General features: G+C 44.6%; 1 protein-coding gene across 3 annotated transcripts in view; it reads right to left on the reverse strand.

Annotated features, from left to right (window-relative positions):
- Nucleotides 1-225: 225 nt before the first annotated feature.
- Nucleotides 226-22,332, reverse strand: part of LOC133341834 (glycosyltransferase family 92 protein F13G3.3-like) — a 141,029-nt gene continuing 118,922 nt past the window's right edge. For 2 of the 3 annotated variants that reach the window (XM_061550608.1, XM_061550607.1), the window contains exons 3-4: nucleotides 9,081-9,173; nucleotides 226-3,940 (exon numbers count right to left, since the gene is read on the reverse strand). In XM_061550608.1, coding sequence (XP_061406592.1) covers nucleotides 2,563-3,940; nucleotides 9,081-9,148 — 1,446 coding nt within the window. In that variant the 5' untranslated portion in view covers nucleotides 9,149-9,173 and the 3' untranslated portion in view covers nucleotides 226-2,562. Of the gene's footprint in view, nucleotides 4,022-9,080; nucleotides 9,174-22,332 lie in introns of all 3 variants that reach the window. The other variant, XM_061550609.1, reaches the window with a different exon arrangement.

Raw genomic sequence — 22,332 nt, forward strand, 5'->3', positions numbered from 1 at the left:
AAATTTCATAAACTGAACGTTCGAAAATCGAGGGATACCTGTAATCAACAACCGTGCATGGAACACAGTGATTGCTCAACAATTGTTGAGGTTATCAACGGTGATCGTAATTGCAACCTCGTCAATTAGAGCATAATCGATACCACTCTTTTGTATGATGTGCATTTTTGAAAAAAAAGCCTTCAATGTCCAGTTATTATGAGTTCCAGTTATTTGTGGATTTCAAAAAAAGGCATGGTTCGTAAACCTTATCTGCTGCTTTTATGTAAAAAAAAATCTTCAATAGGCTCTGTTTTTTATACATGTATATATAAATGTGGATTTTTAAAAAGTTATTTAACACCCAAACGTACCACGTGGCATTTATTAGGTAGATTATTTAATGGCATATACTTGTTACAGCTGCCATATTCTCAGTAAAATGGGGTAATTAATGAAAAAACGAATAATAAATGTAAAACTTCGAATTCATTTTAAATATGCAATTCACACCATTATAGCTAATACCTAACTATTTGTATTGTTTTTGTGATTTTGCCAGTGACCTTAATATAACCGAGTTAAAACCAGATCGCAGGTGCGTACGCAGCGAACTAGCAATATATTATGGCAACATTGTCAATTTAAATAACCATAACATATAACAATTACAATCCGAACTTCTTCGTTTTAAAGTAAGACATAATGTGCGTGCGTGCTCTTGCAGCAAACACAATACTTGTCATCAGCAGTTTTGGGCAACTTGAACAAACAAAGTTCAAGAGCGTTATCTTATCAACAATGCCATCACCTCAATGTGCAAAGAAACTAAGAATACAACTCGATTCCTTTATCTCAATCCCAAGCCATTAGAGCCAAATTGCATGATATCCCATCAAACTTCTGCATTGAAAATTGTGAAATGTGACAAATTGATCATATATAGAAGTAGTTCACATCAAAGAGTGATTGATTTATTTTCATTTTAAGCAAATAAAAAAGGCATTGTGTGCCAACAGCCAAAGCGACTGACACGCAAAGTGGAAGTAAAAAATGAAAACATGTGAAAAGACAATTCACTGTCTGTTCAAGCATATGCTCAGTTCTCCATTAAAAGTACATCTCTTTACCACTCTGCTCAGCAACTTGAGATGAATGTTCATGGGTCCAAACCTTCAATGTTGTACATGACCTGGAGCTCTAAAAAAATGCACGCCACTCCTTTCAAAATTGAAACTGCAGGTTAATGTACCACATGTACATTTTCCGCAGAATTGTTTTAAATGCTAGGTACCATTTATTTAAGAGGATATGAGAAACAATTATGAATTCATTTATCAATGTATTCATTTATTGACTATCGGTATGTGTCGTGGAGAAAATATAAATGACCTGTTTGTCATTTGACTAAAGAAGACATATGATCAGTAATAAAAAAAGATACATGTGTTTATGTAAATCAGAAACTCATTTTAGAGGCATGTAATTTAAACAGATGTTTACAAACAGTCAGATGTAAACTCGATATAAAAAAGGTACAGATAGGGTATCTCACAATCGCTTTCAAAAGCAAGGCATGTCACGGACTAGTAATGAGTGTGTGATTGAAAGTAATGAAATATGTTTCAGCAGTGATTAAACTGCGATGGTGGCACACAGCCCTTAATCAGATTGAGAGCAAAAAAAAACTTCTCCGACATTAATATATTAATTATAGTAATAGCATTTTGCTGTATATGTTCAAAACTGGTTCGCAAGATTGATAATACGTGATAATGATGATTTCTGCTGAATAATCCATCGTGAAACTAATTAATGCAACAATTCAGAAATGTCAACTCCATGCATTGTTTAGGAATACATTAACACGGCTTTATAATTTAAAATGAGCTGTATGTATCAACAGCTGGTGTCGTTACATATTCAAATATACAACTATATACATTTGGATGTATAAATATATATTCCTACCGAATCTATTTGTAATGTTTCATGTGAGTCTTTACTAGCTCATTTGGCCCAAAACACACCCGTCATTCAAATTATCCCTCATTCAAAGTTTAAAATCGTATTTACATTTTTTGTTTATCACCACAGGATTTACTTTTTAAAATCCTGACACCATCCGCTGGGATTTGACTATCCTCCGTGGACACGAGTCATGAAAACAATAAGCTCATTAGAGACTGGTAGCACATACACACTGAACATTTATTTAAATCAATTTGTGCCACATTTTTAATGTTTTAACCTGAAAACATGTCAAAGTCGTACTCCCAAAAGCAATAAAAAATAATTAGGATTGGTTTAAAATAAACCTGGAACCACCGTTAACTTCCCTAGCTTCCATAAAACCTACCAATACAAACCCTATTTTGCCCTGGTGGATTAAAATGCAGAAAAAATTTAAGATAACAAATTTTAACTGTAAACACAATCATAAGATTAGCAATTAAATATGTCCCATACATTGACCACATTCGCAAACCGGAAACTCACAAACACCAGTGTTTAACTTAAATTGCAAGACCGCAAAAAACGCAACACGGCAATCAACGCCGCCGCCACCGCCGCCCGTTGTTCCTACTCATTCCAGAAGACCCTGTTGAGGACCTTGTTGACGTTCCTGATCAGAGTGGCATTGTATCTCCACAGCGTGAGGTCCACGACCAGCGAGTCGAGCGGCAGGTCGGGCTGCTCGGGCGATCGGTAGTGGTGCATGATTGCGGTGTCTCCGGGCACCGTCTCCGAGATGCCCAGCGCGTTGAGCGTACTGTGCACCGACGTCTGCAGCACCGCGCGCGGGTTCAGGATCATCTTGGTCGGGTTGAAGACCTCCGGCTGGTTCGGCTCCCGTCTGATGTGGCGCATGATGTTGACGCCCGGGATGGCGTTCCACGCCTGGAACTTCGACCCAAACTCTTCCGACACCGTGTAGGGAAACACGTGGTTTTCGAACATGTAAATGTCGGCTCCGTACTTGTCGTTCAAGTACTGTATGAGGTCCTTCCAGTTTGTGTGCTTCAAAGGCATGATCACTTCGTCGATGTCCGTGAGGACCAGGTAGCGCGTGCTGTACATGTGCCGATACACACAGTCATTGAGCGCCGCTATCTGGCCGTAGTAGTGCAGCTCGCCCGGGTGCTCGGGGTAGTGCCACCCTTTGGACACCTGCACGTAGTCCGTGATGGGCCACTGGACGACCTCGACGAGGCCGGTCTTGACATAGTAGAGGAGCACTTTGTTCAGCTCAGAGCTGCAGCTTGTGTTGTACACCGTCACGCGGCCGGCACCCAAGATGCGGTACATTTCGATCGCCTGCACGAACTGCAGGACGTTGCTGTAGTTACCGAAGAGTGTGGAGATGCAGACGCTGAATTCCTGCGTGAAGGTGGGGGGCATGTAGAGCCGATTTCGCACGGGCATGAAGACCCACTCGGCCTCTTCCTCGTCCGGTATTGTGCGCATGCGCTGGACGGACACGTGTCCCGGCTCGCAGTCCAGCGGCTCCATGCACAGGAAATCGGCCGTGCCGTACGGGAAGTCAAAGTGATCCGAGTGGATGTAGGTGCTGGCGGTGACCGTCAGGATCTCCGAGTGTCCCCGGCAGCAGAAGTGGCAGGAGAGCATGTCCGGCTCGTACCGGTTGGCGATGCCGATGATGCGTGTGCTCTGACCGGCCTCGCGCTGGTCGTGGTACGCCGACACCAGGAATATCTTGGTGTCGCGCACGCGCATGATCGACGTGTTCTGCAGCGCTCCCCGTTGGCCGCACAGCGTCACGTGGTTGATCTTATCGGAAGCAGACCCCGACTTTGGCCTGAAGACGGACGAGTTGCCGAGCACGTCGAGGACGCGAACGAGGGAGCCCGTCCAGCTGTACTTGTACTCGACGCTCAGCAGCAAGAAGACGCTGAGCAGCAGCGAGAGGAACAGGACCGGGAGGCGTAGCTTCATCATCCTCGAGGCGTGCAAGGAGACAAGACGTCTGGATCAAATCTCTAGCCCGCCGTCTCAGGACGAAAAGTCTGATATCGCTGGCCTGTAATTACATTTACATAAAAAACACACACAGAGCTTCGCATCAAAAATGCACAACACTTTACACAATTCCATTTAAGGCAACCTCACTGAAAAAAAAAATATCCAACTCAAAAGACTGTATTGGCCTCAGGGCGGATATTTACAGGTACAACTCTCTGCTAGTGAATGCAATATTCGACTTCGCAATGCCATCGGCAGCGATGGCATTCATGGGGCCATGATTGTCATCATTACTTTATTTCGACATTAACTCTGTATGAAAATTACGTGCATTTTAAGACCTTATCCATTCGGAATGTGCCTCCGTTTCATTTTGTATTAGGACTCCCTACATAATAATAATAATGCATTATGCACGTATTTGCTTGTCTACTTATATTTATTGTCCGTGTTACGAGATAGTTTTAACACTTGTAATTTATCACCATCAATAGCCATGGCCTATCCAACTGCTGGACGAAGGCATCCAGGTGCCCGTCACCATTCCTCACAGTCCTGCGAATGCCACGATCCATCTCACTCGTCCGTGGGAACTGTTCCCATCACTCCATCTGAACGGAGGTCAACTCTCGGTCAAGTTTTTCTTTCCTTTGGCTGCCACATCATCTCCTGTCTCATCCATCGGCCACTATCCCCTCCATAGCAATGTGCCATTCCCCAAGCCCAGCAATGTTTGTTTTTTTAAGGGTCAAAATGGCGTCTCAAATTTGCAATGGGTCCTCCGGTTGAAGCGTCTGCCGTCCCGTTATGTAATTGCAAGCTCGCATCCCTCCGTGCACACATTTCAGCCCGTCTTTCCATTTGCTTTGTTGTCGGTGTCCGTGTTCTGGATCCCGGTGTGACACGGCTGGCCATAAGTGACGGTTCAAAACTAAAACCGGGCACTTTGTGGCATCTTCTTGGTTCTTTTCGGTAAAGTCACGTAGAATGAAAATAATAAAATAATAAAAATAAAACATTATAAAATGATTCTCACGACGTTTCGGCCACAACGCAAGCAGCCGACCTCAGCTGTCTTTCTGACAGACCTGTTCTTCACCTGAGGACGGCTGCTTGCGTTGTGGCCGAAACGTCGTGAGAATTATTTTATTATGTTTTATTTTTATTATTTTATTATTTCCATTCTACGGGACTTTACCGAAAGAACCAAGAAGATGAATCCCTGCAGTCACGAAAGCTTTAAATCGAAACTTTGTGGCATGATAACCGCTGTTCATTCTCAAATTCATTTAACAAAAGCCCTGCCGTTTGGTCGGCTCTATTTTGTGATCTTGGTCTCTATTCATTGTCAGTAACTGCCGTAGGTCAATATAAGAAACATCGTAATAAAATTGCGAACTAAATAATGGCACGTGGAAAACAACAGTTACAACAACAAACATATGAGCTCTAAGGACGCACAAGTTGTTTTTTACTCGCAAAGATTTCCTCTACCAGGCAGGAACTTTTGAGTGTGCAACAACCCACAGGTATTAATAACGTAGTGTTTTACTTCACAAAATACGAGATAGTAAACCCAAATCAACATCTGCAATACTCTGGCCGGCACTGTGCATTGCGGAGCCAAGAAAACATATGGATTGTATTTTATCCCCCCCCGCCTCCATCCAAAAGTTGTTCAAAATGACTTTGTGAGATCCTTGAAAATAAAACTGGGCAGCGTGTGGCTCCTCGTGAAAAGAAAACAGCGCTCCCGTCCGCATTGCCGCTGCATGCGAGTGATTTTGTCATTTTGTCATTTTTTTTTTATTTTCTGTGTGGCCAATTTTACAGTCGCTTGCCAGACAAGTCTGCCAGTCGGGCTCAATTGGATTTGAAATAATCCATTCAATGTTATTGTTCAACAGTCCTTTCAGTGGGGCACTCACCATTCCACATTTTGAACACACTGCGAGGAATCGCGTGTACGAATTAGCAGCCATTGACGGCGAGTGCGGTGCGCCTTTCTCGCCGCCCAAAGGTTGCGACAAAATGCATCGAGAGTGCCTTGTAGTTTCACTCGAGTCGTCGGTGTGGCAGGATGGCTCGGTCGGAAAAAGCTCGTGCCTCTCGGCAAAACACATCATGGGTGCGATGCCCAACTCGGGGCGCCTTTCCGTGCACAATTTGTACGTTCTACTCCAATTCCGCGTGGGTTCTTATGGGTTTTCTCCCCTTTTAGTTTGTTGTCCTACGCAGCTCCGATTAGTACGGTTGGCTACGTACGGTGCGAAATAAGTTCAACGTACATACATTAAAAAAAAACACATCACACGATGTAACCGGTATTGGCAAAACATCCCAATGATGAAAATGTGCCTGAAAATTACTCAATTGGGATTACACGCAGCAACATCGCCCCCCCCTACTGGGGAACATTTGCCATGACCCTTCTGAAAAGGAGTTTTGAGACTCAGTGACGCTCTCTTGGGTGAACAAGCGTAGTTTCAGTCATAATCAAACACATGAGCAAATGACAAATGGCTCAAGAGTGACTGCCGCATCTCTAGCGAAGCTCTTTCATCTTGCAAAGTTTTTCATGACTGACACATTTAAAAAAAAATAACAACGTAAGGTTCAAAAGGACAAATAGGACACCTTTAGCGTTCAGAGCACCAAGTGATGACATAAAGGACAAATATCGAATTCGTACGGTTAAACCAATTGTCTACAGCCATTTGTCGATCCACTGCTAAATGAAGGTTGCTCCCTGCACTCTGCTGATCATGGGCATTGTTTGACCGTACTTCACCACGCTGGTCCGGTGCTTCAGATATCACTCGCCATCGATCCCCGGCAATTGAACTCAGGCGGTTAGGTTCAGAATGCAGTGCCCTATCCACTGTACCACTGCTCCACCAACCTGCCTATGAACCCCATGATATAGTGTGTGTGCGGGCGTATATGGGTGGGGACCGATAGTGTAGCAGTTAGCACGCTGCGGTATGAACCCGGCGGCCCGAGTTTGATTCCCGCTCACCGCCAACACCAGTGACGATTACCTGAACCGGTTCTGGACCTCCCCTAAGTCGACTCAACCTCAAATGAGTACCTAGTGCGGTGTGTAAACATCGCAAATAGGGAGACAAAGGCGGCCGGGCGTGGTGCTAGCCACCCACCCCCTCGTGTGCCGTGCCGGCCTTCATAGGTGCTCGCTAACAGCACTTGCCCCAACAGCCTGCCAAGGCTATAGGGGGATCTTTGTCTTTGTATAGCATGAGAATAACATTACATGATCCAATAACAGGTCATATAGGCTCAGAGTCGGCGACTTGTCTGCGATCTTATAAACATCTGATGGGAATAGACTTATTGAGGTGCAATGACATTCAAAACATGTATGCGACAATGAGCCTCTACTCGTAGGTAATGTTTTTCGTCACGGAGCCGTGTGTGTGGATTTTTTTTCATGAACCTCGGCAAGGCATTAAACTTGCGGCATTACAAAGCCTCCTGGTGTGAAGAAACAAAACCACGGCAATGGTAAAAACTTTTTTTTCTTTTTTTTACATATCCCTGTTAATGTGCCAAGCTGAGAGAAAATAACATTCGTTAGCCAAACAAAATGCCCAAGTTAACTTTTTATTTATCTCGGCTACCGGGGAACAGAGAGTAGCAATTAAGTCTGGGGCAATGGGCTGGAAGACATTGTAAATCGGCTCGTTGCCACATTCAAGTTTACGTTTCCGACTGTACACGCGTTATTACAAACGCGTGAATTAGCGCGGAAACAATAAAAGCAAGTTCCACGAAAGGAGCCGAATGAGAAACGACGCCGTTAGGGCGCAGGCTTCTGCGCGGGCCAGGTGAAGGTAAGCGAGCCGTGAATTCCAACGTCACGGATCATCGGAGCCAATCGACGGCGGCCAGCGTGCCGCGCGCCACGCAATCTCAACCTACGGCTCTCGCTTTCACCCCACAGGGAAATAAAGCGTCGTGTCAAACGGTGCGTCGTGCGGAGATGTGGCGTGGTGGAGGGGGCGCTTGTGCATTACCCTTTCAACCTGGTGACACGAGTTCGATTCCCCCGCCACAGCTAATATTATTAGCGGTGAGTGGGGCGATGTATCTGAATGGCACGTTTGACACCAACAAACACCGACGCGCACGTGCGGTGAATTGTGATCAAACAACTTCCTTCATCCAGCAATGGGTTCACAAAGGGCTGTACGTAATTATTGTCGTGCCATCGTGTGTGCCACTTTGCATCACCACTGGAAACGCATGTCTTTAAAACCTTAATGTATTATTACTGCTATTATGTTTAAGCTGGATCCAAAGAGTGACCAACGTAGAAGTGAAAAAAAAGATGAAGGTGGTGATGAGAAGAAAAATGGCACTAATTGGACACATATCGAGGATGGACAACAAACGGAAAATTAAAAGTTTGTTGTTGTTCGAAAACATTTTAAGGAAGCGGAAAGAGAGGAAGACCTAACAGAGAATGGGGCTTGACGACGACATAAGAGATGTGTGCCAGAAAGCTGTGGCACACATCTTCTTGGTTCTTTCGATAAAGTCACGTAGAAGGAAAATAATAAAATAATAAAAATAAAACATAATAAAATAATTCTCAGGACGTTTCGGCCACAACGCAAGCAGCCGTCTTCAGGTGGAGAACAGGTCTGCTTGCGTTGTGGCCGAAACGTCGTGAGAATTATTTTATTATGTTTTATTTTTATTATTTTATTATTTTCCTTCTACGTGACTTTACCGAAAGAACCAAGAAGATGAATCCCTGCAGTCACGAAAGCTTTAAATCGAAACTGTGGCACACACTTGATCATATTGGCACAAGACAGAGGAAAGTGGAAACAAATGATGAAATTTTCAGTCGACACTTACGAGCTATCTGCCTGTGGATCGCGATGATTATCATGATGTTTGTTTACCCAGGAAAGCCTCGCTCGTGACTCATTTTCAGGAGGGTCCTGCCAGGCGTTTCGCAGTCCCTGGCAATGACCGCCACGCGTACTCCCACTTGAGTAAAGAGCAGCGCAACGTTTTGGGCTCGTGTGTGTGCGGTTTACTGGTTGAGCTCGACCCAGTGCACATTAACCATGTTACAAGAAGCTCACCTGTAATGGCGGTTACCTACATATGCGTTGTTTATTCGTCTGTACTTGAGATGGGACCCTTTGTACATGGTTTTTCAGATCAAAATTTTCAGGCTGTGAAAACAAGAAAACAAGCTTTTAATTCATGGTCATTTAAGCAGCGGCAACAGTCGCGATTATAACGTCATTTCAATTGTACTGTTAAACAAACAAAACGACACGTGACTGCCGGGTATACCAACACAAAGTTGAACACAAAATGAGATTACAAATCACGAACCATTTTTCAATTAAATACTTTTTTTCTCCAAGCAACACAAGCGGGCAGAAAAATAAAACCATCCAATTTAAATTTGCTATTTGCAATTTTGCATTCATTATTCAGTCCGATTTAGCCCACGATGTTGAGCCACCCCTCCCGCATGTCCCTTCCGTGCATATCCTTCACCTGCCACAACATCGTTTTTTTTGGCATTCGCAGGCTGGAGTGATAATCATGTATGTGCGCATCCCACACTTCAATTGTGCTAATATACGATGAGCCACCGTTGGGGCCTCGCCCATTGTCTCTGTGCCGATTGTGAGGCGCATGCAGGGCAGCTTTGCAGCACAAAGCCCAGCTGATGGATGCCGACAGCTGTGCTATTTTCCTATCCAAATTACAATCATGAGCCTGCCCGGAGTAATGGCAAATAAACGACTTTGCGCTTTAGCATTTTGCATCATTAAAAATAACGCAACGACAGCACACTGGCGTGCCAGGGCAGTCGAATAGTTTGCGGGGAAATGTGGATACGCATCACAATTTTCCTGGCTTATGAAGCGAGCGGCACAGAGGCAATGAATAACTTATGTTTAGCAAAGCGTGCGCGAAACTAAGCTATATGCAGGCGAGTAAGACCTGAAATCTGACGAGGAATAATGCATATTGAAACAAGCCCCAGACATTTTCCGTTATTGTCCATTGACCTTGAAAATACGATGCTGGGCACAGACAGGCGCAAGCTGGAATTAATTGTGCATCGATGCAGCCGGTATTGGGAGCGATGCACGTATTTATTTTATGATCAGCCTACACGGCTAGCATTTATAAACGTCTGGTTCTTTTGCATGCCTTGCATGACAAAACAACTTACCCAGAGACTTAAAAAAATAATGCATGCATACGTGAGCATTCGGGTAGAATGATCCCACCCTTCCTCCAGCCCTCACCCCCTTCTTTCAATGACTCGTAGCTGCAGATGCCATGTGAATAAATCATAGACAACTAAATTAAGAGAGCCTTTCAGAAGGCCTGAATCAATAAGTTATAGAAAGTGGACCCCCCCCACCTTCCCCCAGATGTGGGGTTAAAAAGTTGATCCAACAGGTTTACAACATGATAATTGGTTTTTTACCCTTCTATCTGGCAACAAAACTGACACCTTTTTACAAGGAGTCATGTTTGCATAGACCACAATACCTGCAGTCATAATGCAAAAAAAAAACATAACTCTGATGATGTATGCACTGTCCTTGAAGTTGATTGGTCCACACCCGAGACAGCTTTCCTTAGAGCCTAGTCTCACATGGGTTGGACCAGATGACGCGAAAGGACAGTGCATACATCATCAGAGTTATGTTTTTTGTTTGCATTATGACTGCAGGTATTGTGGTCTATGCAAACATGACTCCTTGTAAAAAAGGTGTCAGTTTTGTTGCCAGATAGAAGGGTGAAAAAACAATTATCATATTTTTTACTGGCAAATGAGGTTCCAATAGTGAAGGTTTACAACAATTGTCGACCTTCCCCCCCTCCCCCAAACATTGTTTTACTCCTCCCCACCCCACCAAATAAAAAATACATTTCTTTTGTAGGCTAATAACCATCAAAAAATAACACACTGGCAGGCCAGGACAGTCAAATAGTTTACACGCCATACATACAATACGGTCAGTAGTATCTGTATACATTGGGGGTGGGGTGAAAAGGGGGCATCAGTGGAGGCGACGGGCAAGGCACGAAGCGCCGTGAAGCCCTCTGCAGGTGCTACAATAAGGCGGCCACCGCCCGCCGGAATTCTCGTGAACTAAAACACCAAAATCTTAAATTTCGATTTAAAGCTTTCGTGACTGCAGGGATTCATCTTCTTGGTTCTTTCGGTAAAGTCACGTAGAATGGAAATAATTAAATAATAATAATAAAACATCATTAAATAATTCTCACGACGTTTCGGCCACAACGCAAGCAGCCGTCCTCAGGTGAAGCAACAGGCCTGTCGGGAAGACAGCGTCTTCAGCGTCTTCCCGACAGACCTGTTGCTTCACCTGAGGACGGCTGCTTGCGTTGTGGCCAAAACGTCGTGAGAATTATTTTATTATGTTTTATTTTTATTATTTTATTATTTCCCTTCTACGTGACTTTACTGAAAGAACCAAGAAAACGAAAATCTTACCCGTGTGAAGCATGTATTCGTGAGCTTAAAATCGATGTTAATTCACGAATCGATGTGTTGTTCCACGCCAAATAGTGTGACTTAATTACCCAAAAGAGCCGCGCTGAGTTACAGAACTTTTTCCCAGGAGGATCCTGCTGCATTGTGGGTGTTTTTTCTTTGAAGATATCTTGAGCCAATTAACGTCGAGTGTTTCGACTACACGTGGCACGAAACCGGAGCACGTGCAGAAAACCTCTCGAGGTGAAAACAGATGGCGCTAAGTCCACTTGCTCTACCGCCTTCTCCTGGCGAGCAAGGGCACGGCACCACTTCGCCGCGGGAAGGGAGTCCACACGTCACTAGCGCGGTGATCCACCACGCAAGGGTTGGTGGATTACCGTACGAGTGTGGTGCCCATACCCTCGCTGCCTCCACAGTGCTGCATTGCAGGCAGCCACGTGCAGCAGAGCCACCGTCGCCTGGCGTTCGCTACGTACGCGGCCGATAATCTAGAAACGGTGGCTAATTTTGTATCCTTCACAAATGTAGCGTGGCATTTACTTAATTATGAGCTAGTTCACCTTTCTGCAAGAAGAAAAACTGCACTGCATCATCCGTGTGACGCGCTCGGATGAAAGCCAGCATGAGAGCACTGAGCAATGCTTACATTTGTGAACGCTAACAGATTTAAAGCCTCGATGTATATGTTTTACTGGCAAATACTTCAAGGGGAAATTAAGAACAAACTTGCAATGCTCTCACAGCAGGACTTGGCACTGCAAAATAACAATGCATTTGTCTTCCCGCCGTTATAGATTGCACACAGGCCTCTCAATATCAATAAAGGTCCCCGCAGAATAAATGTTACCTTAAAAATAAAACATAATTTGCAGCCCTTTGCCAATCCATTACTGTATGACAGCCTCTCCACACAGCGTCGGTTATGGAGGTCATTTGACCATACTTCACCACACTGGTCAGTGCAGGTTGGTGAAAGGGAGTGTTCTAAGACTGGTTCAGATACCACTGCGAATCGTGTTAGCTATGGCGGGGAATCAAACTAAGGTCGCTAATTTCAAAGTGCAGTGTGCAAATCAAGGCATCGATCTTATATGCATGTTTGTAAATGTACCCATATATATACCGTATATAAAGATCCAGATGACCGCCAGTTTGAATATTGCGAAGTGTATTAAATGCACAAACAAACAAAACGTGTACCGCATCTAATTCCATTATGACCAGAATGCTTGTGGTTACAAGTTGTTAGCCATTGCGTTCGCTCTGTTGCTTTCGTTTGCTTGTGTCGGGGTCGTTAAATATCCCTGACACGATTGTTTTTTCTCCCGCCCTGCTGATCAGGTAGTATCTTAATTAAGCAGACCTCTGCGGCACGCATGTTTGCATGTTCTACTCAATGTATATTGACTCTATAGCTGACACCATATGCTCAGTGAGGGTCAGCGTGGGTTCAGAAGGTCACGTGATTAATCACCAGTGATGGCTTTTCCTTACAGCTGTTACCCACCCTTCCCTCCCTGTAGCATGAAGCAGGCTACAAAAATGTTTTATTTCATACCTCGTGTTTCAGGTCTGGGCTCTTGCTGCCACCTAATGATGCTGGATGAAATCTCCAGTAAAAAGAGTCGAGAAATATTTAGTAAAATTTTGCTCGCTTTTTCAACATTCTGTACCGAGTCGCTGAAAAATACAAAATAAATCAATTGCCACTTGTGTCTGGGTGACAACTTGAATTGTTTGGCTGAGTCGAGTGGTTGAGGGTGCATCACCGAAGTGCATTATACCCTACGCGATCCAACCACCAAAAAAAAAACCCTAACTATCAATCATGCTAAGAGGATATGGGCTGCATACTCGCTCAACGTTCAGCAACAAGTCTGCGCTTGAATGCCAATGGTGGGAAAAACATTTAAGAAAACCTAACGTCATGCTGTGGAGGAAAGATTCGCTGTTGGCAACGCTATAAGATGGATCTGTGGTCGGCAGTTCCCGTTGCTGGCAGTGGGTTCGAAGTTCAAACTGCACGGCACGTTATTGATCACCACGGGGAAATAAAAATGTTTCCGTGCCAAACGTTACAAAAACTAACCACACGTGAACGCTGGTACCACTATCTTAAGAAACATTTAAAATGTGCAAAAAATACCGACGAATCGCGTTTTCTTTTAACCTATTGCTTGGCACAAACAAGTATCGAAAACACCACTGCCGCAACTCAAAGGCAATTAGTCCTGCTCTTTCTTGTAGCATGGTGGGATTTTAGATGACAATAATTCAAGCGAATTGTGTTTGTGAAAATGGAGCACACTCTGTGAGATGGAAGTGGGTGCGTGGTTAAATGTACACATTTCAAATCATACCACCAGCTTGAAACATAATGAGGTTTGTCAGAAAACCCCCATGCGATTTCTTGCCGGAGTAACATGTGTCTAGCAGCCTGTACTGACAAATAGATTCTTACTTAATTGCTCTATAATTGCCCAAGACGGTGTAAAATTTAATTTACAGCACTGGAGTTCTGCATTGTAATTTAATTACCCCTCGGATGCTGTAAACACACTCAGCTTCAATGCAGAGGTTTCACATCACAATAAAAATTCACATTTGGCTTTGGGTTTTTTTAAATGACACAATTCCAACCCATTAAAATTATTATCTAACTTTAAAACAACAATACTGTACCGTCTAATTCAACCATATTTTAACCTAACGTAATTTTATTTAGTAATGCATTCAAATACATAAGGCTGCATAAATACGCAAGCAAGCATCCATGCTGTTGTAAATGTTGCCATAATCTCGTTACAGTTGTTTCCCAATGTAGCAACAACAATTTCAACGTATTTTGCAGCACCCTTTGAAATGCCTTTTCACTTCTTAAGGGCCATTATCGTGTTCCTCTTCCTGCTGCTCTGCAGCTGTGCGTGCTTAATAGGCCAAGCCACGTGGTACCACGGTCGCACCGATGACCTCGTATCGATGAGCATACTATCACGACGGGGTGGATATACATCACCAAGTCGTATGCTTACAATACATGTATTAAGTTGTGCGGGTGTGGGAAATTTCTGTTAATTTGCGTTGTATAAAATTGGTTACTGTGACCCTTATGCAGCCACTGGAGGCCACTATATCAACCACATGGCAAAAATCAAGGATTGATGCGCGATTTGAATTGCGACCACAAAACGTGGCCAATCGATTGCTCATTAAATACTTACTAAGCTGTCCTCCTATTGGACAACGTACTCACCACAGCATCCGCAAGGCCAGAGGTTTCGTGCACACAATTTAAAATCGATGTATTCGTGGCATTACCAGAGCATCGTCTCGGCTCTAAAGTGGACACTGTAGAACCTGCGATATTTGCACCAATAAAACTTATCTTTGTGCCTGTAAAAACCCAAAACACCAACTTTGAAAATCGCTGCACTTATGTATGGTTTGTCGCATCGTGCAGTGCGATTAGAATAGATATGCATCTGAAATGAGAATAGGTTTTCCCCTTTTTCTGGCAACAAAACAGGTGTAAAGATCTTAATTTTAGAACTTTCGTGACTGCAGGAATTATTATTTGGTTCTTTCGGTTAAGTCACGTCTAAAGATAAAATAATAAATTTAATTAAATAATAGCATACGACGTTTCGATTGCAACACAAGCAATCATCATCAGGTATAATGAAATAGCGACATAAAATCTAACCAGAAAACTATAGACAGACATATTAGCAGACAGATATCCCCAAGATACATAGAGAGAGCAACACAGGTAACAAAGAGGAGTGATCACCCCACAGAGATGATCACTCCTCTTTGTTACCTGTGTTGCTCTCTCTATGTATCTTGGTGATATCTGTCTGCTAATATGTCTGTATAGTTTTCTGGTTAGATTTTATGTCGCTATTTCATTATACCTGATGATGATTGCTTGTGTTGCAATCGAAACGTCGTATGCTATTATTTTATTTAATTTATTATTTTATCTTTAGACGTGACTTAACCGAAAGAACCAAATAATAAGGTGTAAAGATGTTAAAACACCAAACTGAAACATTTTGCAAGGAATCATGTCTGCATTAACCACAATGCAGAAATGATTCCTTGTAAAAGGTTTCAGTTTGCTGTTTTAACATCTTAACACAGCTGTTTTGCTGCCAGAATAAAGGGGAAAACCTATTCTCATATTTTGGTACTGGCAAAGGAGGTCCCATGACGCATCTAAAATGTTCCCACCATTTACGGCAAACGGAAGTAACACGTCAACGGGACCCTGTTGTTAGTATCAAGATGAAGATGGCAATATTAGAGGTCTTAAGACGTTGCGCCTTGTAATAGGTGTCTATTTGGTGTTTGAACATCTAACACCGGAAGTCATAAGACCCATCATATCGCGTTCAAGTGTAGATTCCCAGCCCAACCCCCAAAACATGTGCTGGAGGGTTTCATTTCACGCATGCAATTTGTCTGGATATTCTGGCCTTGAATTTGATTGTCAACCACCCTTTGAGTTCAGTTGCCGGAATATTCCTTGCTGCTGCTGCTGCCTGTCAACCCACGTGGTTTAGAACAAACCGTAACATTTGGTTAGGGGGTTTGCTTGAACATACAGGGACACTCCCAACAAATGAACACTTAAGCAAGATAATGATCAATTTGCTGCTTTGTACCGTAATTTATTAAAACGTGTTCATGGAATTGCTGTAATACAGAGACTGCCAAGTTAATATTAACACTAAATATGTAACGTGCTCAAAGCAATTAGAGCATGCTACACGTTAGTTTAAGGTTCATAACATAGAGAATATATGTAGTTATTTACAAAACATTTTATGATACAACGTAACAATATGCAGTACAAATAAACATAATCATGATCAAATATACAGAATACTGAAATCGCATAATTTATTATTTTCACCGACCGGCATTTGCTTCACTGCTGCAGCAGTTGCGTGCACCAACACCACACACTCGTCAATCCTCATCTCTTTGTAAAACTGAACGTGTCGCACATTCACCCGTGTGATTTTATGTCTGCTGCGCACACACACACACAATAACACTGGGCATAAGCCTGCTGTGGGGGTATGCAGTGTCAATAAAATCACTGCCATCCACGAAATGTGAACAGATGATGCTTTCGACGCTTGTTAAGCGTTCCCCCTCTGCCTTTGGCGGCAATAGACACCCTAATACATTATGCATATCCAATCAACTTGGCATACGCATCAACAACACCGCAATGTGCTCTGTGAGATTAAGTGTAGGGCCTAAGAAGCATCTGTAGAATATTTCTGTATGAATGTAGGCAAACAAACGTACATTCACCTTTCCTTACATTGGAATCAAAGGCGCACAGCCACAATGGCAGCGATGATTCACGGCACGCACTCGCCGGTCACTCGGCGAAACGTGGTGAATTGCGAGCCCCTGCGACGGCACACCCATTAGAACCCCTCTCCTCACCGCACCTGGCAATGGAAATGGTCTGTGCTGGCCAGCTGGCAATGTGAACCACTGCGATAAGACGAGAAAGCACTCCGTTTCATCGACTCCGCACAAACGTGAGCACGCTGAACGAAAGCCCAAAAAAAAGAAAAGACACCCCGCGCTTTCGCTTTCATCGCGAATGGGCAGAGTAATTAGAGAACGGGCCGATCAAACGCTTCGTAGAGGTGAGCCACGATTTGGCATACCCGTACACAGCGGCGTTCCCCATGCCACAAGACGGTCTGCACTCAGCCCAGACTCTTTGTGTTACCACGAGTTTCTCGCTGCTATGTGCAGTTGCTTCGATCGTCAATCCATAACAATCACCGATTTCCACGTAAGAATAGCGCGTGCTGTTTGGCAGCACATTAAAAAGCATGCAGGGAGGAACACGCTCTAGCGTACACTCTCACACATGCCAGAGCACAACAGCTAACATCCCACACCGCTGCACCATCTCCGGATGGAATGCAGCCACGCAGGCACATAAGCTCACGCTTTGAAGATTCACCCCAAGGTAATGCCCTCGTCTCTAACTCGACACAAATCTGTAAGTAATTTCAAAAGTGTAAAACCTAAGGTGGGGGAGGGGGGGGGGTGCATGGTGGGCAAGGTTGTACCTGTGCAGGCATAAAATACTTTTAAAAAACACTACAGTTATTACATCTGCCTTTACCCGATATTATTAAAATAACAACTATGTCTTAGGGGAAATTTCTCCAGCTGCAAATCGCAAGCATTCTCCTTTGCCTCTCCCTGCTCCGAAGGAAATTTGTTAAACAATGCCGAGTAAAAAACTTGGTCATGTCAATAAAAAATTGATAATTTGCCCAATTTGTTCAAATGTATCAGTTTTCTTAGGGCCCCACAGTATCAAGTAATATCTCCAACGTTACCATCAACCAATCTCTCCTGCACTCTCTTTTCTCTGAAGAGGGATATTGCCTGAAATGCCAGCTAGCCATACTCTCCTGTTATGGGACAATGCCAATGATGAATGTGGTGGGTTTTTAATGCACGCCTCTGCTCCACTGCCTATGCGGTGGGCCCCTTAAATGTTGGTTATGTTTAACCACGTCAGCTTATTATTATTATTTTGTTTTATATCTAAAACATTATTTGGTGAAGCTGCATTAGCAGTAGTGCACAAGCACAATACAAAAAAACCATCATTTGTCAATAACTTACATAATAAAATCATTGATATGCTATGAAGGACTATTGCCTAAAGTATATTTTTACTTTAAAGGCCGCACAGCGTTATTGACAAACGTGATTCATTTTTTGTATGAGGGCAGTTTGAAAAATAACGGTAATGAAATAATTTGCCTCTTAGACATTGCTATGATGAGATAAATGTGTGGCCAGAACTAAGCATCTACGGAATTTTTGCAGAATAAACTATCAGCAGCACATGCATTACATCTTTATCTGGGAGAAGAACGCCTTACTTCAGCTATCAAAAGTCCGTAACAATGAACTGTATCTTTTTCGACCGAAGTCTTTGAAACCCGAGGGAATTTAATCGTGTGCAGGGGGCATGCAGTGGCAGCTGTGCAGACGGTGAATTTGATCCGTTATCACCCCACCCTTGTGTCGCAAAGATATCGTGCTGGTTTCATTCCACCCGTGCGCACACTTGTACGCGTGCTAGCGTGAGCATGCGATGAGCATGCGATGAGCGAAGCCAGCAAAAATTGCTGCGTGTAACACCGCAGCATTTGTGCCACATATCCTACGACTGTAATTCGCGTGATGGTGGCCCTCGATATTGGCTGAAGCAGCCACTCGCATCGATTTCATTATGAATATATTTCTATTTCCAATGCGGAGCGAATGAACTTGTCTGCAATGCGGCTACCGACTGAAAGGACTGCATTTCGTACACCGATTAATCAGACTCCTTGGCGACGGTTTGAGTTGAAGGATTAGATTTTACAGTGACACGCTGTGACTTTGTTTCAATCGCATCCTGGCAACTAATACCATCATCGCAGCGGGACAAAAGACAAGCGATTGTGGCTATGCAACCAAAACCGTGCACTACGTAGTAGACCACTGTAGTCTGACCCTTCTTCGACAGAGGAGGCGCTCATAATCAACGTTTTTGGGTTTAGATCGCGTTATTTATGTGTCGTAACCCTCCACCACCCGACACGGCCAATCAGTAAAAAAGTGTCACGTTGACAAAAGACAAATAGTTCACTACTTTAGCCCACCGGTGTGTTGAAGCGTGAAACCACAACATTTACAATTTGAGTACGACGTTTCGTTGGTAATTGCATCCAGCATCATCGGGCAGTGAACTATTTGTCTTTTGTCAAGGTGACACTTTTTTACTGATTGGCCGTGTCGGGTGGTGGAGGGTTACGACACATTTATAAATAACGCGGCGATCTAAACCCAAAAACGTTGATTATGAATAATATTGGTCGCGAAAGCCTCACACGTGTTAGAGGAGGCGCTGCAAAAAATCCAGCAACTCTCTCGTGAAGCCCTCTCCTCGTGGCCAGGCAGAGCTCAACACCCCGGAATGTCACTCCTGAACACACTGCTGCCATACGCAAGCACAATAAAAAAAGAATCCCATCCTCAACTTGTGGCCACCTGCAGAGCTGTTCAAAGATGCATATAAATGCCTGCTGGACTTTACTGCGCAGCGATATATATACAAAGATACAAAGATCCCCCGTATAGCCTTAACAGACTGTAGGGGCAAGTGCTGTTAGCGAGCACCTATGAAGGCCGGAACGGTACACGAGGGGGTGGGTGGCCAGCACCACGCCCGACCGCCTTTGTCTCCCCAGTGGCGATGTTTACACACCGCACCATGTACTCATTTAAGGCTGAGTCGACCTAGGGGAGGCCCAGGACCGGTTCAGATAATCGTCACTGGTGTTAGCCGTGAGCGGGAATCGAACCCGGGTCGCCAGGTTCATAGCGCAGCGCGCTAACCGCTACACTACCGCTCCCCAATATATATACACACACACAGACACGCGCGCGCAAGCCAATTGGCATGCGGGCGTGTGCATGGCGAGTTGCGCGTTTTATACGAAACCGCCGGGAATCGTGCGGCGTACGGTTGGGCACGGGCGACGACGCGCAACAGGGCCGAGTTCTGCACGAGAGCGCGCGCGACAGGCTCATGCTGGAGCCCCGGTTGGGGTGGGGGGGGTACATCAGCTGCGTCGGAATACACGAGAGAGAGTGTGCGCCACCGGACCGTGGCGGCGCCACATCTCCGCATCGTGACACCAAAGCGGCACGCGGCACGCGAGCCGTCGTCCGCGACGCATTCTCAAGCAGCGCCCGTCACGCGGTGGTGGGATGGGGCAAGAGGGTAAAGCGATGGCGCATCTCGACCGCCGGGGTATTGAGCGACGCACCCGCTGAAGCACGGTTCGCTACGTGCGGTGCGAAAGAAGTTCAATGGACGTACGTACGGCGAACGGGAGCAATTTCACATTCCTGTTCAGTTTCTTGCCCTTCCCTCCGCACCTCCGCTTAGCACGGTTGGCTACGTATGGGGCGAAAAAAGTTCGACGTACAGTGCATACACAGATGCAGCAGACTCACATTAAACCTCGACAGAGTTGTTAAATTATGTAACGGCGGTTGCATTTCTTTACGCACAGCTCTTCCATCAATCCATCGCTTGGATGATCTCCAAATGCCGTACCTGCCCAGGTCCGTGTGTGGGGGTTGTCTGACCATGCCGCTGCTGTGCTGGTCAACGCAGGCTGATGACGGGCGGCGGGGGGGGGGGGTCACACACCGGGCATGTTCAAATGTCGCTCACCATGAATGTCAGCTGTGTCTGGGAATCAAACTCAGGTCACCAGGTTCACAGTGCAGTGCGCTAACCGCTGTGGCCACCAGACCCCCCACAATGTCTTCCATATTAATATCGGTAAGTCTGTGGCAAGTGGCATCAATAACCATGAACCTGCGTGCACTTTTAATATTCTGAATACATTTTGACCTCCCTTCCTGCAAGATAATGCCTTGCTTGTCAGATTATTGTCTTTCAATGCTACGTATATCCAACGAATCCAGCGACAGCTCAATATCAAGGCAATCGGAGGATGAGACGGCGCCGTTGAAAAATCAGCGCCGTTGAAAAATCAGCGCCGTTGAAAAATCAGCGCCGCGAGATCCATCCGCGTCTTTAACGTGTGCGCACTCAGCGCGTGAGTGACAGGAGACAATACCTCACTGCACCTCGCTTTGACGTGGCACGCAGTGACAGACAAACGGCACACGTCCGTCGCTTTGCGATGCTGCTGGTGTGACGCTCAACTCATTCATTGCCCCATTAGCCCTGGCATCACGGGCTTTTGGAAACTCGAACACTTCAAAGGACGCAGCAAGAGAACAAAGTAAAAAGAAAACAACTAATCGGTTAGCCCCTGCGCGTAAATGCACTATTGTATCCCGAAAGGTGAACTTGTAGGGTCTTGTACGAGATAAGCTAATTGTAAAGGACTCCATCAAGGTTACCGCGAAGAATCAATGTAAACACTGCGGCGTGAAAGCGTACACGCAAACACTTTAACAGCAGCGCACATTGCTCCAATACCCGAGCGGCATTGCACGATGTAAAGGCACCAAAGCCCGAGGGTAAATATTGATTTCTTTCCAAGGCTGTCACTTATCGTTCCAAGATGCTGTGTGCTCTAAACACACTTTTCAAAATAGTTTACATATGATATCCTCCGATGCACATTCCTCATTGTAATTCCACACCATAGTTGTTAAGCAAAACTCAAGGCCAAGAGTGAACATTGTTTGAATTCCTATTAATGTGGCTCTGATGTATACAGCAGAGGGAAACGTCTCTCTAACTAAATTCATGAGCTGGGAATGCACAGAGGCATCCTACACACTGGTGATTGCTGAAGTACATTAACCATCGCTCTTGCCGAGGAGATTACAAACGCATGTGGCTTATCTTATTAAGCACAAATGCTTGGTCCATTATAGTTTATCAATGGGAGTAGGTAGGCTTTCACAAGACAATCACCCTACCCATTTAGGAATACTATAGTTTTTATTGCAGTTGGGCAACAAAAGAGCTGCCAGTTTGTACCAGAGAAATGCAAGCCAGCATTAGCCTATTTAATTGACCGTTCGTCTATATGGCCCTAATTAAATGTTTACAATGAGATCCAGCCCGTGAGCGTGCGAATTTGATTGCGTGTTGCATAAGGCACTCAGTTCCTTCCTTACAATTGGTCCCGGAACAAGCGGCGGATGGTCAACATTCCTTACACAAGTTTGCAGGTGCCAAGTATTGATAACCTGCCACAAAGCCAACTGCGTAACTTTAGCTTGGCTTTGTT

Source organism: Lethenteron reissneri, chromosome 12 (assembly GCF_015708825.2).
Source record: "Lethenteron reissneri isolate LAM-NWPU_2019-01 chromosome 12, ASM1570882v1, whole genome shotgun sequence".
NCBI lineage: Eukaryota > Metazoa > Chordata > Hyperoartia > Petromyzontiformes > Petromyzontidae > Lethenteron > Lethenteron reissneri.